Below are 14,254 nucleotides of genomic sequence, written 5' to 3'. Positions count from 1 at the left end.
CTAGGTGCTTCCAAATATTTTTAAACATATTTTATGAGTTGAACAAAACTGCTTTCTGCTTGTGAACAGAAATATATGTGTCTTTTGTTTTCCACTATGGGTTGGCTTTCCCCTCATTTTCCACTCCCCCTTTAACTTTTTTATTGATATTTCTTGAGATATAATTCATACATCATATAATTCACACATTTAATGTGTACAAGTTAGTGGCTTTAGTATATTCACAGAGCTGTACATTCATCATCCCAAAAAGAAACCTCATACCCCTCAGATGTCTGTCCCAGTCTCTCTATCCCCACCAGCCCGAGGCAAGCACTGATCCACTTTCTGCCTCTATAGATTTGCCTCTATTCTGCGAATTTTATATAAATGGACTCAAACAATATGTTTTTCTTTGTAATTAGCTTCTTTTACTTAGTTTTCAAGGCTCTTCTATGTTGTAGCATGCATGACTTTTATTTTTATTTAATATTCCATTATATGAATACAACACACTTTTACTTGTTTATTCCACATTTGATGGATATTTAGGTTGTTTCTGCTTTTTGGCCATTATGAATAATGATGATGCTATGAACATTGGTGTACAAGTTTTTGTGTGGATATATGGTTTCATTTCTCATGGGCAGATACCTAGAAGAAGACTGGATCAGATGGTAATTCTATGTTTAACTTTGAGGACCTGTCAGACTGTTTTCCAAAGCAGTTGCACCACTCTGCATTCTTACCTGCAATCTGAGAATTCCAATTTCTTCCCACCCTTGCCAACACTTTGTATTGTTTGAATTTTTTATTATAGCCATCCTAGTAGTGTGAAGAGGTATCTCATTGTGGTTTGGATTTTAATTTCCTTAATGACTAATGATGTTGAGAGCTTTTGCATGTGTTCACTGGCCATTTGTGTATCTTCTTTACATAAGTTGTATTCAGATCCTTTGTGCAGCAATGATTTATGATCCAGCTCTTGAGATTTTCTCCTGAGAAATACACATATTCACACCCACACAAAACTTGCTATACAGTATGTAGGGGTTCACGACCTTCTTGCTATCACTCTGTGGGTCTGAGGATACCCACAGAGGGCATGCTGTACAGTGGGGGTTTTTCTGAACATTTCATATGCTAGAATGTAGGTGTTTCTCTCTTTCTGCGTCCAGCATGGAAAAAGAGGGGGTCCAGTTCCTGAGTAGAGGAGCTGGGGATTGAGAAATAAAAGAAAGAAAGAGACAAGACAGGAAGATAGAAGGAAAAAGCTGGGAGCCAGGTGGGACCACCGTCCTCTCTGATGGAGGGACAGGGACCCTGAGCCAATACAGCGAGTTTATTTATACCCCCCAATACCAGGGAGTTTCACCAAAAGTTAGGATCAAAGGAGATCATTTGCTTTCTTGAGTAGGCTCGAGCATTCCTGGTGCTTGACTGGATTTACATATCAAAGTCACACTCCCCAGACACCTGGGCTGAAATAAAGGCCAAGCTGATAACACTCTTGCCTTTTTGGCAAAGCGTGTTCCCAGGGTGTGGCTTTGCCTGTCGCCTTGGTTTCAGCTGACAATAATTAAATGCCCATGTGCCTTCCCAGGCGCTGTCTACACTAGATATTACTTGTTATTACCTACTGAGGACCTCATGGGATTTGTGTGGAGATCAGATGTTCAGGAAAGTGATTTTGTAAACTCTAAAACACTACACATTTTTAGGGATTGGTATAGGTGCAAGTTCTGCAAGTAAGTGATGGTGAAATGAAGTTGTTTAGGTGCCTCTGTTTGAATCCTAGTGTCACTTCAAAAAAGTTTTTACTTATTTTTTTAATCCTCACTTGAGATTTTTACCACTGATTTGTAGAGAAAGAGTGGAAGAGAGGAAGGAAGGGGAGAGAGAGAAACATCGATGTGAGAGAGACACATTGATTGGTTGCCTCTGGAAGGCTCCTCTACCAGGGCTGGAGAACCTGCAACGAGGTATGTGCCCTGGATCCGGAATTGAACTTGTGACCCCTTGGTCAGTGGACCAACAGTCTAACCACTGAGTGAAACTGACCAGGGATGTTTTTTCTTTATTTTAGAGAGAGAAGAAGGGAGAAGGTAGAGAGAGAAAGAGAAACATGACTGAAAGAGAGAAAAATCGATCGTTGCCTTTTGTATGTGCTATGACTAGGGATTGAACCTGCAACAGGCATGTGTCCTGACTGGGAATGGAACTGGCGACCTTTCAGTGCACAGGACGATGCTCAGCCAACTGAGCCACACTGGCAAGGGCTCTAGTGTCACTTGTATGAATTATTATGTTCTTGGGCAAATTACTCAACCTCTCTGGCTCAGTGTCCTCATTGGTAAAAAGGCAATAACTGCCCCCACTTCCCACCGAGGCAGAATTAATATAAACAAAGCCTTTGCATTGCCTCGGTGGGTGCATAGAATGTGCTGAATAAATTGTTAACCTGCTGCAGTGGTTGGACTGAATGTTTGTGTCTCCGATTTCCATGTGTTGAAGCCCTAATCCGCAATGTGATGGTATTTGGAGGTGGAGCCTATGGTAGGTAATTAGGTCTTGAGGGGAGAGCCCTCATGAATGGGATTAGTGCCTTTATATGAAGAGACACAAGAGACATGATCTCTCTGTCTGCCATGTGAAGATACAGGGTGGCCATTGTAAACCAGGAAGGGGGCTCTCACCAGAACTTGAGAATGAGGGCATTCTGATCCTGGATTTTCAGTTTCCAGAACTGTGAGAAATAAATATGTGTGTGTGTGTGTGTGTGTGTGTGTGTGTATAAACCACCCAATGTATGATATTCTGTTAGAGTAGCCCAACTGTCTACTATGATATCTGCTATTCCTATTATTTTACAGAATGGACCAGGTTATTATCTTAGAGTGGAACAGTTTGATCTTTGTGAAAATATCTCTCTTCTTTCTGGAGACTATAGATACCTTCTATTGATCTTTCAAAGAGCCAAGAGCTTTTTAAAAATATATTTTTATTGATTTTTTTACACAGAGGAAGGGAGAGGGATAGAGAGACAGAAACATCAATGATGAGAGAGAATCATCGATCGGCTGCCTCTTGCACACCCCCTACTGGGGATGTGCCCGCAACCAAGGTACATGCCCTTGACCGGAATCGAACCTGGGACCTTTCAGTCTGCAGGCCGACGCTCTATCCACTGAGCCAAACCAGTTTTGGCAGAGCCAAGAGCTTTTTTTAAAAAATATATATTTTTTTATTGATTTCACAGAGGAAGGGAGAGGGAGAGAGAGACAGAAACATCAATGATGAGAGAGAATCATTGATCGGCTGCCTCCTGCAGGACCCAGGCTGGGGATCGAGCCTGTAACCTGGTCATATACCCTGACTGGGAATCAAACTGTGACCTCCTGGTTCATAGGTTTATCAACTCAACCATTGACCCTCACCAGCTGGGCCAGCCAAGAGCTTATGGCAAATTAAATCTTTCATAGGTTTATCAACTCAACCATTGACCCTCACCAGCTGGGCCAGCCAAGAGCTTATGGCAAATTAAATCTTATAATATTAGAAAACTGGGTTTTCCTCCCAGCAGTATTTTAAGTCCCTAAGCATTTGTATTTTTCTAGGAATTTGTCCATTTCAACCACATTGTCCAGCTTGTTGGCATATAGTTTTTAAGAGTATTTTTTTTTTTTTTACAATCCTTTGTATTTCTGTGGTGGTGTTAGTTGTTACTTCACTACTTTCATTTCTGATTTTATTTATTTGGGTCCTCTCTCTTTGTTTCTTGTTGACTCTAATAGTCATCAATCTTATTTATCTGTTTAAAGAACCAGGTCTTGGTTTCATTGATCTTTTGTATTATTTTTTTTTAGTCTCTATGGCATTTAATTTTCCTTTTCTTGTTCTCTTTCTAATTCTTTAAGTAGTTTATTATAAAATTTTCTTGTTTTTTGAGTTAGGCCTGTAGTGCTATGAATTTCCTTTTGTTGTGTCCCAAAGATTTTGGGATTTTAATAATAAAAAAAGATTTTGGGTTGTGTGTTCATTTTCATTTGTTTCCAGGAAGTTTTTGATTTCTTTCTTTATCTCATTGGTAACCCATTCGTTATTTCATTTAGCCTCTATGTTTGAATGTTTTTGAGTGTTTTCATTGTAGTTGATTTCTACTTTCATTCCGTTGTGATCTGAGAAGATGCTTGATATAATTTCAGTCTTCTTGAACTTGTAGAGACTTGTTTTGTATACTAATATGTGGTCAATGTTTCCCTCTCATTGATGTTTCTATCTCTCTCCCTCTCCCTTCTTCTCTTTCTCAAATCAATAAAAACATTTAAAAAAACCCTTTTTTCTTTTCACGTTTCCTTTTCTAGTTCTTTCTTATTCTTTTAGCAAAGACTTTGAATTTGTCCACATCAAACGTGGTTTGTGTCACGATCAGATTTTAAGAAGTAAAATCTTGTTGCAATGTTCTTTCTGCTGTGCTTCACTGAGAAAATTGTATGGAGGACATAAAATTGGAACAGAGATCCTCTGAGAGAAAAATCATCTATAATCTGGACACCCTAAAAAGCTCCAGTGCAGGAATATTTTCAGTTGAAGGAATAGCTCATGTGGGTACTGCTAGAGGATTAGACTTTGGACATGTCTTTGCCATTCCCACCCTGGTCTCAGATCTGCAATTGGATTTAAAATTTATTATGTTTTAGGTTGAGGCATAATTATGACTAACACTCAGCTTGAGACCAACACTATTTCCCGTCTTTGTCCTCCGCCTTTTCCTCTCCCAAATAACGACAATGAAAAAACAAAACCTCCCTGTGTATAAAAACACACACCCAGTCAATAAAGATGGCCACTACAGTTGCAGAAATGGCATAATCTCCACTGTCAACTGCCACCACCTTGACAGTCTACTGCTCCTGTGGTAGAAGACAGCATTTTGGCTATTTGTCCTCCATAGATTGTACTACTGAGATAAGGGAGTTGTAGGAGGAAAGTTTCCAAGGTCTTGTTAATCACACAGGTTTCCTGTTTACACCTTTGGAGGGAAATTGTATAGGAGTGCTGAGGTTCTATTTTAAGTGTGTTCATTTTGTTGCTCATTCAGCAATCATTGGGCTGGGCCCTGGGGCAACTGAAAGGACGGGGCCTGTGGAAACTAGAGTCTAGTGGGGGAAAGTAGACCCGTAAAAGCCATGTGAAGTATGAGAGGCCCTAGGTGGAAAGTTTGGAGGTCAGGAAGTACTTTTCTATGAAAATTAAAAACATCAATGTTAGCCTGCAAAGTTAGCCCTGCTGGCGTGGCTCAGTGGTTGAGCATCGACCTATAAACTAGGACCGTGGTCGGCAAACTGTGGCTCGCGAGCCACATGTGGCTCTTTGGCCCCTTGAGTGTGGCTCTTCCACAAAATACCACGGCCTGGGCGAGTCTATTTTGAAGAAGTGGCATTAGAAGAAGTTTAAGTTTTAAAAATTTGTCTCTCAAAAGAAATTTCAATCGTTGTACTGTTGATATTTGGCTCTGTTGACTAATGAGTTTGCCGACCACTGAACTAGGAGGTCACAGTTCAACTCCCATTCAGGGCACATGCCTGTGTTGCAGTCTCAATCCCCAGTGTGGGGCGTGCAGGAGGCAGCAGATAAATGATTCTCTCTCGTCATTGATGTTTCTAGCTCTCTCTCCCTCTCCCTTCCTCTCTGAAATCAACAAACAAACAAACAAACAAACAACATCAAAGTTAAGATCCCAGGCCACCAACCAAAAGCTAATTTTACCTTTCATATTACCAATGGTCAGTTAAATTTTATTGAGTCTTAGTAAGTCCCAGAGAGAATGCAAAGCCTTTAATTTATCTATGCTTTCAACAGCCCTATTGTAACTGGAAAGGGGACCTGGCCCTGAGTGGGTCTGCCTAGGGCCAGCCAGTAGTGTGTGGATTCTTGACTTCATGTGGGAAAAATTTCTTAGTATGAGTCCAGATGTATATCTGGCCTTTATGAAAACCTACAGACCTGTAAAGAACTTTTGTAAGAGCTTATTTGAGCCCAAAGTGATGACAATTGCCAGGAAGCAAGATCTCATAATCTTGTTAACTTTCATGTAATCCAATACTGCCTTGCTTTCTTCCCCCTCAAGTAATTTTCTTTAGTTCCCCCTCCTGAATTTCAAATGCATAAAGGAAATGGCGAAACTGTCATTCTTGGGATTACAGGATAGTTAACTGTAAGAGCAAGATTACGTGCTCTTTTGAGGGTGGCTGCTTCTTTCTAGAGGGTTTGTAAAGAGAGGATTACTCTGGCATTTCAAAGGTGTGTTACCTAGATGCACAAGAACAATAGACAGGGCTGGCTTGAAGCAAAGACAAACCTTGTAGTAAAAAAGTTATATGTCTAGGGAGTGATTACCCACCATGATCAGATCAGATCACCTGGAAGGTTACTTTCCTTAGAATCCCTTTTTGTCTACAGCCCATGAATTAGGGACCCTTTTTGGAGCTGTTTTTAATACTTTATTGGTACACCTGAAGCTTAGTGATTCATTTATTATCTGCTTTCTCCTTATTCTATATTTCTTCAGAGCTTGTCTTATTTATTCTAGAACTAGAGGCCCGGTGCATGAAAATTCATGCACTGGAGCGCGGAGGGGGGGGGTCCCTCAGCCCAGCCTGTCCCCTCTCACGGTCTGGGAGCCCTCAGGGGTGGGAGGCGACCCGGCGATCAGGGAAAGGTGACGTCCTATCATACCTCTGCTGCTGCCGCTGCTGGCAGCACAAGCCTCGGCCGGCCCTGGTTACCTGATCCTCCGGAGCCCCTGGGCAGCTGGGCAGCCGCCATCCAAGGCTTGCCTGCGCCTTGGGCCGGCCCTGGTCACCTAAGCCTCAGGTGGCCCTGGGCAGCTGGACAGCCGCCATCTGAGGCTTGCCTATGTCTTGGGCTGGCCCTGGGCGGCTGTGGGGGCTGAGGGGACTGGGGGACTCCGGAGGCAGGTGCGCGGAGTGGCTGGACCCACCTGGGGGTGGGCCCGGCCTTGCTGCGCATCTGCCGCCCTGGCGGGGCTGAGGGGACTGGGCACCACCATCTTGTGGCTGTGGGGGCTGCCATCTTTGAGGGTGGGGCAGTCAATTAGCATATTCCCGCCTTATTGGCTGTGGGCACTGCTATCTTGCGATGGTGTGAGGGTCAATTAGCACATTCCCTCTTTATTAGATAGGATTCCCAGCGTGCAGCATAGTATCCCAAAATATTTGTTGAATGAATTCAGATACTTAGAAATTCAGAATGAAGAGCTATTTGAGGTCATACTATCTTCCCTGTGACACATTTCTAGTGAAGAGATGGTTGCTGAGGCTCCCAGAGAGAAACTCTTTGACAGTTGAGTTCCTTTTGGAGGATCTGTCTTTAGGTGGTAAGGGGAGTTCAGAGAAAGCCTCTCTGCATTTGCTGGTTTTCCAGTACCTGCAGCTGAGAATAAACAGTATACCCAAGCAGCATATTTCAGGGTGGCATGTCTTGAGCTCCTTCATAATCATCTTGGAAACTATGGATAGTGTAATAATGAGGTTTCACAGCTGGATTTGTAACATGATTTCTGGCCCAGTGCATTTCCTTCAGTTGTAGGATGAGAGGAGGTATAAGAGTGGGGTGGGAACTGCACTAATGTAGGGTTTGAAAAAGCCCCCTTTTAGGGAGAAACCAAGATGGTGGCATCGGTAAACACCTGAAATTGCTGCCTTGCACAACCACTTCAAAACTACAACTAAAATACAAAACGGACATCATCCAGAACCACAGGAAGGCTGGCTGAGTGGAAATTCTACAACGAGAAGGAAAGAGAAAAGCACGCTGAGACTCAGGATCTGTGGAAGTAAAGTGCAGAGGTTCAGAGGCGAGCGCACGGAAAGGGCTGGCAACTGAGTACGTGGCTGTCTTTTTCAGTCCCCAGGGAGACACAAGCTCCTGACTGCTCTGAACTCCAGTTCCGGGTGAGACTCTGGGGACTCAGACTCATATGGGGAGAAACTGGACTGTCTGGCATCGGGCAGAACTCGAGGGCGGTTTTCTCTGAGAGGTGCTTGCAGTGATTACCGAGTGACACTTGAGACCCGGGGGCCTCTTAGGGCAGGGCTGATGGTCAGCCATTGCTGTTTGCTCCACCCTGAGACCCTGCCCCACCCAAGCTGTGTGCAGAGGTTTTTGCATATGAATGGCCTGGTCCTTTGAAATCTAAAATTACCTAACAAACTGCAGCTAAGTCAGAGAGACCCAGAACATCCAAAAGAAGGCCCAAGGCCCCACAGCAGCATGCATTGCTTCACAGCTGGGCCTCATATGGGCATCTCCAAACCCCAAACAAAGAAGAGGAATCTGCAGATCTCTCCGTAACTCCTGCTGGGTGGCCTCAGACAGAGGCTAAATTAGCACCTCCTTGGAGATCCAAGAGCCAGTATACCCAGGGGTCAGAGTAGGACCATATAGATTACAACTCCTCAGATCCATAAGGGACACACTCAAGGGGCAGACTCAGTGAGCACCAAAGCCCCACTGAAGCAAGTCTTGCCTCATAAGAGTGTCTCCAGCACAGAAGTTCTCCCATCGTAGACACAGCTGATCCTCACAGCCAATTGGCCTGGAGGTCAATTTCTCCCAGTGAAACAAATAACAATCAAGGCTTAACTACAACAAGACTGTGCACACAGCCCACAAAGGGGTGCACCAAGAGTGTCCACCTCAGGTAACTGGGGAGGCTGAGCCACTGGGCCCTATAGGACACCTAGCACACAAAGCCACTCTATCAACTCAGGGAAGCAGCCAAAATGCAGAGACAAAGAAACAGGTCACAAATGAAAGAAATGGAGGAAAGCAAACGACTGGATATAGAGTTCACAACCACGGTTATAAGGTTTTTCAAGAATTTTCTAGAAAAGGCCGATAAATTTAGCGAGACCCTCGAGGATATGAGAGAGACCCTTGAGGATATGGAAAAGGACCAACTAGAAATTAAAGATACACTGACTGAAATAAAAAATATTATACAGAGACCCAACAGCAAACTAGAGGAACGCAAGAATCAAGTCAAAGATTTGAAATACAAAGAAGCAAAGATTACTCAACTGGAAAAGCTAAAAGAAAAAAGAATCCAAAAATTTGAAGATAATGTAAGAAGCCTCTGGGAAAACTTCAAGTGTACCAACATCCGAATTATGGGGGTGCCAGAAGAAGAGAGAGAGCAAGATACTGAAAACCTATTAGAAGAAATAATGACAGAAAACTTCCCCCACCTGGCGAAAGAAATAGACTTACAAGTCCAGGAAGCGCACAGAACCCCAAACAAAAGGAATCCAAAGAGGACCACACCAAGACACATCATAATTAAAATGCCAAGAGCAAAAGACAAAGAGAGAATATTAAAAGCAGCAAGAGAGAAACAGTTAGTTACCTACAAGGGAGCACCCATACGACTGTCAGCGGATTTCTCAACAGAAACTATGCAGGCCAGACGGGAGTGGCAAGAAATATTCAAAGTGATGAATAGCAAGAACCTACAACCAAGATTACTTTACCCAGCAAAGGTATCATTCAGAATTGAAGGGCAGATAAAGAGCTTCACAGATAAGAAGAAGCTAACGGAGTTCATCACCGCCAAACCAGTATTATATGAAATGCTGAAAGGTATTATTTAAGAAGAGGAAGAAGAAGAAAATGGTAAAGATAAAAATTATGAACAACAAATACATATCTATCAACAAGTGAATCTAAAAATCAAGTGAATAAAAAATCTGATGAACAGAATAAACTGGTGAATATAATAGAATCAGGGGCTTAGAAAGGGAGTGGACTTACAATCCTCGGGGGGAAAGGTGCGGGGGGTGCTGGAAGAAACTGGACAAAAATCGTACACCTATGGATGAGGACAGTGGGGCGGGGGTAAGGGCAGAGGGTGGGGTGGGAACTGTGTGGAGGGGAGTAATGGGGGGAAAAAAGAGGAACAACTGTAATCTGAACAATAAAGATTTATTAAAAAAAAAGAAAAAGCCCTCTTTTAGAGTCTAGAATGCTCACTGCCATTTCATCATTGCTGTAATACATATGTATGTATTGTGGACAAAAAAAGGGGCTCTGTAATAAAACTGTGATAAGTCCTGCCCACCTGGCATGGCTCAGTGGTTGAGCATTGACCTATGAACCAGGAGGTCATGGTTTGATTCCCAGTCAGAGCACATGCCCTGCTGTGGGCTCCATTCCCAGTGTGGGGCGTGCAGGAGGCAGCTGATCAAGGACTCTCTCTTGTCATTGACGTTTACATCTCTCACTCTCCATTCCTCTCTGAAAATCAATAAAAATATTTAAAAAGCAAACAAAAAAACCTGACAAGTCCAGTGACAGAAAGTAATGTCACAGGGTAATCCTATCTAATAAAAGAGTAATATGCAAATTAACCATCACTCCGTGACAAAAATGATGGCGCCCATAGTTACAAGATGGCGACGCCCAGTCCTGTCAGCCCCGCCGGAGTCCCCCAGTCTCAAGGAGGGCTATCACTGAGAGCCAGCAGAGTAACCGGCCTGGCGGAATGCTGCCCAGAGGCCCTCCTGACCCTTTATACAAAACAAAAACAAATTCACTCCCAGGCGGTAGCCTGGGCTGTGGTCTCAGCCTGGGAGGGGTGCGCACACCCACGGCGCGATCCTCCTCCCAGCAGCGGCAACCTGGGGTCTCAACCACTGAGTCACACCAGCCAGGCAGATATGGAGGAATCTTAAATGTTTCTTTTTAAAAAATTTTTTTTTATTTTTTACAGAGAGGAAGAGAAAGGGATAGAGAGCTAGAAACATCTGAGAGAGAAACATCGATCAGCTGCCTCCTGCACATTCCCCACTGGGTATGTGCCCCCAACCAAGGTACATGCCCTTGGCTGGAGTTGAACCTGGGACCCTTGAGTCTGCAGGCCGACGCTCCATCCACTGAGCCAAACCAGTTAGGGCTGTCCAACATGTTAAAGAAAAAACCCTATCTAATAAAGAGGGAATATGCAGGGGAGGGCATTTGGAGGTGACCGGGTTGTCAGGGGAGGGCAGTTGGGGACAATTGGGCTGGCAGGGGAGCAATTAGGCGTTGATCAAGTTGGCAGGGGAGTGGTTAGGGGGTGATCAGGCTGGCAGGCAGAAGCAGTTAGGGGCAATCAGGCAGGCAGGCAGGCAGGCGAGCAGTTGGGAGCCAGCAGTCCCGGATTGTGAGAGGGATGTCTGACTGCCTGTTTTTAAACAGGCAGTTGGACATCCTCTGACGGGTCCCAGATTGGAGAGGGTGCAGGTTGGGCTGAGGGACACCCCTCCCCCCCCAGTGCACGAATTTTGTACATCCAGCCTCTAGTCTGATCATAAATTCCTAACTGGGCAGGTCATGGTGGGTAGTCATGCCTCAGACATAACATTTTTAGTAAAAAGTTTCTCTTTGCCTTAAGTAAGCTCTATCCATTTGTCTTGTGCATCTAGGTTAAAACACCTTTGAAATGTCAGAGTAATCCCTTTTTTTCCCCCAGACCCCTCAAGAAAGCACATAATCTTAACTATCCTGTAACACAATCCTTCCTTTGCTTTCTTCCATCTTCAAGTGACCTCCTTCCCTCCCTCCTTCCCTTCCTTAACCTTTTGCACTCAGATGTCGAGTGTGACTCCACACGGTTAGCCTTAGAATAAAGGAATCGAGAAAAAAGCAAGTGAGTGCAAAGGGTTAATTCCCAATGCATAAAGGCAACTACACAACTCTCACTTTGGGGAGCATTTGAGATCTTGCTTCCTGGCAATTGTTGTTGGTTTTGGCTCAAATGCATTCTTATAAATTTTTTTTTTCTACAGGTTTGGGTGTTATTTTTCACTGACTGGATAAAGTTATATCCACACACATTTTTATGCCATATGGAGCTAAAATATCTTCATATAAGAAGGCCACGCTCATCTCATGCTGATCGATGTTTCTCTCTCATGAGCTTGGTTGGGTTCCACTTGAATTTAGGGACAGTTATAGGCCGTGCAATCTGAAGCAACACAGCCAATGTTAAGCCATGCTTCCAGACTGTGTAACGAATTACAAACCTACATAAAGAGGTAAACTGAGGCAAGCTCACACTAGCAGAAAGTGAGTTTACTGGAGAATAGCAGAGTGATTACAATTTGTGGAACACATGCTATTGCAAACTACAGGCAAGTTCACTGAGGGTTTGGGACAGGCTGTATTTGTGGGTAGGGTGTGACATGAGGGGGGAAGTCCACCCAGAGTCCAAGCAGTAAGTTCATTGGCTTTGTTACAGAGAACTGGAATAAATCAAGCAATGCTCGGAGAGTTTGGAGTCACACTTGAGTCACCCAGGTGGGCTCAGAGAAAATGAATTCAAATTCTAAGCAAAGCTACAAGTACAACTTCCCTTTTTATTAAAGAGCCAGCCCTGTGTGTGCTTAGTGGTTATCTCGCTGCTGGCCTTGAAAACAACACAGTTCTATCCAATTAAAAAATGCACCTGGCATGGCATTGAGAGTATGGGCGTATCTAGTCTCTGGCCTACAAGGTCAGACAGGTAAGTTTATCTTCCTCATTATTCAAGCAGGCTAAAGCAGGCTGGAAAGCAGAGTTATTATTATTATTATTATTTTTTAGAATAAGAGGCCGTCTAAAAAATAGCAGAGAATTCCAAACAGTAGTTTTACAAAATAGGGGTTAGCCTTCTCAGCTTGAGGATGGGAAATGATTCTTGGCAGATGTTCACTGGTCAGGAGATAAGTCTCAGTCTTCTGAAAATCAGGCATTTGCAGGAAATCAGTCTCTCAGTTAAGTTCTATTCTTCTGAGGGTGTATTCTCCATTTAATATCCTCTGGTCCCATGTTATATTGGAATTTTTTTTTTTTTTTTTTTACAGAAGCTTGTTGAAGTTGCATTTCTCCTCTGATACTCTTGCCAGCTTCCTATGAAATCTTAGCCATTGTGGGACTTGATGAGTGAGAATTTTGAAGTTTGAGAGCTTGATATTCCCTCTGTAGGATTATGCTGTCAGATTTAAAAATGATTTATAGCAGAATTAAGGGAACATAACAGTTATATCTTTACTTCCTTGCTAGAGTTTTTGCATTTAAGGATCTTTCGCTAGGATGAGATTATGAACCAGTAAACTTTGTGAATATTTTTGTGTTCACATTTGCCTTATTGGCGTCTATGTTGTCTGTAATAGAAGCCAGTAAATGCTTGGCCTGTTTGGGGCTGGTCTTGCCATTTCAATTAGTAATCACACTACCTAAATATATCTTGCCTACCTGAACTGCTGTGGTCACACTGCTTTCTCACTTAATTGAAATATAAAAATAACCATACTCTCTGTTCAGTCCCAGAAATCCTGGATTGAAGGTGTGTTCGACAAGAGAGAATGTAACAAAATCATACCCAGCTCCAAAGACCCTCACAGGTACAATTTTTAATTCCATTTTTATTTTTAAAGTAACACTGCTTGGAGGACTATTTGTGGAAACTTAAGAGATAGGACTTGTTTAAAGGGTTTAAGATCTATAAAGTTAGTACTAATTCTTACGTGATGTTTGTGTGTCTTTATAAAAATAGTACATGATTACTAGAGAAATCTCATAAGAACAGGAACTTGTCAATTTTGTACGTCACTCCAGTCCCAGGGCCTATAGACAGTGCCTGCCAGATAGTAGGCTCCTGAAAAACATCTGTTTAATGACTAAATGAAATATAAAGAAAAACACATTCATCCTAATGACATCACCCTGGAAGAGCCACTGTTAATATTGTGGTAGATTTTCCTGTTTTATTTTTTATGCTCCTGTTCTTCTTAGTGGGAGGTAGATTTCAGGAAATATCTTGTGTTTACATCTATTCCATTGGGTTTGGCTAAAAAATTTACAACTTCTGAATATTGAATATTCAAATTATTGTGAATGTTCTTTATCCTCCACTAAAGTGTCTGTGGGAACAGTAACTGGGATATTTCAGGACACTGTGCTCAGATTACAGTATACAAATAGTTAATTTCAGCTCTGTTTTCCTCCCATAGGCTTTTTGCTTGAGCAGATAATGGGCAGTGGAATAAAATGACTAGAGCTTGACTACTCCGAGTTCTTGATAACCCTTTGGAAGATACACTGCTAGAACAAAATTCACAACAGCAGCTAGTGAAACATAGGGGCAGGATGGGTTACAAAACATCTCCCAGTGTGGTTAGGTCCTTGAAATAAGATAGCATGTTATTGTCCTTGGAAAAAATAAATTACTAAA

The 14,254-nt window shown here is 42.9% G+C and overlaps 1 protein-coding gene across 1 annotated transcript in view; it reads left to right on the top strand.

Moving 5' to 3' along the window:
- The first annotated feature begins 4,769 nt into the window (after positions 1-4,769).
- Positions 4,770-14,254, top strand: part of TRPM6 (transient receptor potential cation channel subfamily M member 6) — a 110,289-nt gene continuing 100,804 nt past the window's right edge. The window contains exons 1-3 of the mRNA XM_054726988.1: positions 4,770-4,792; positions 11,268-11,283; positions 13,345-13,424. Of these exons, the coding sequence (XP_054582963.1) occupies positions 4,770-4,792; positions 11,268-11,283; positions 13,345-13,424 (119 nt within the window). The remainder of the gene's footprint in view (positions 4,793-11,267; positions 11,284-13,344; positions 13,425-14,254) is intronic.

Source organism: Eptesicus fuscus, chromosome 15 (genome assembly GCF_027574615.1).
Source record: "Eptesicus fuscus isolate TK198812 chromosome 15, DD_ASM_mEF_20220401, whole genome shotgun sequence".
Lineage (NCBI taxonomy): Eukaryota > Metazoa > Chordata > Mammalia > Chiroptera > Vespertilionidae > Eptesicus > Eptesicus fuscus.
This window is presented reverse-complemented; position numbering and strand designations above follow the sequence as displayed.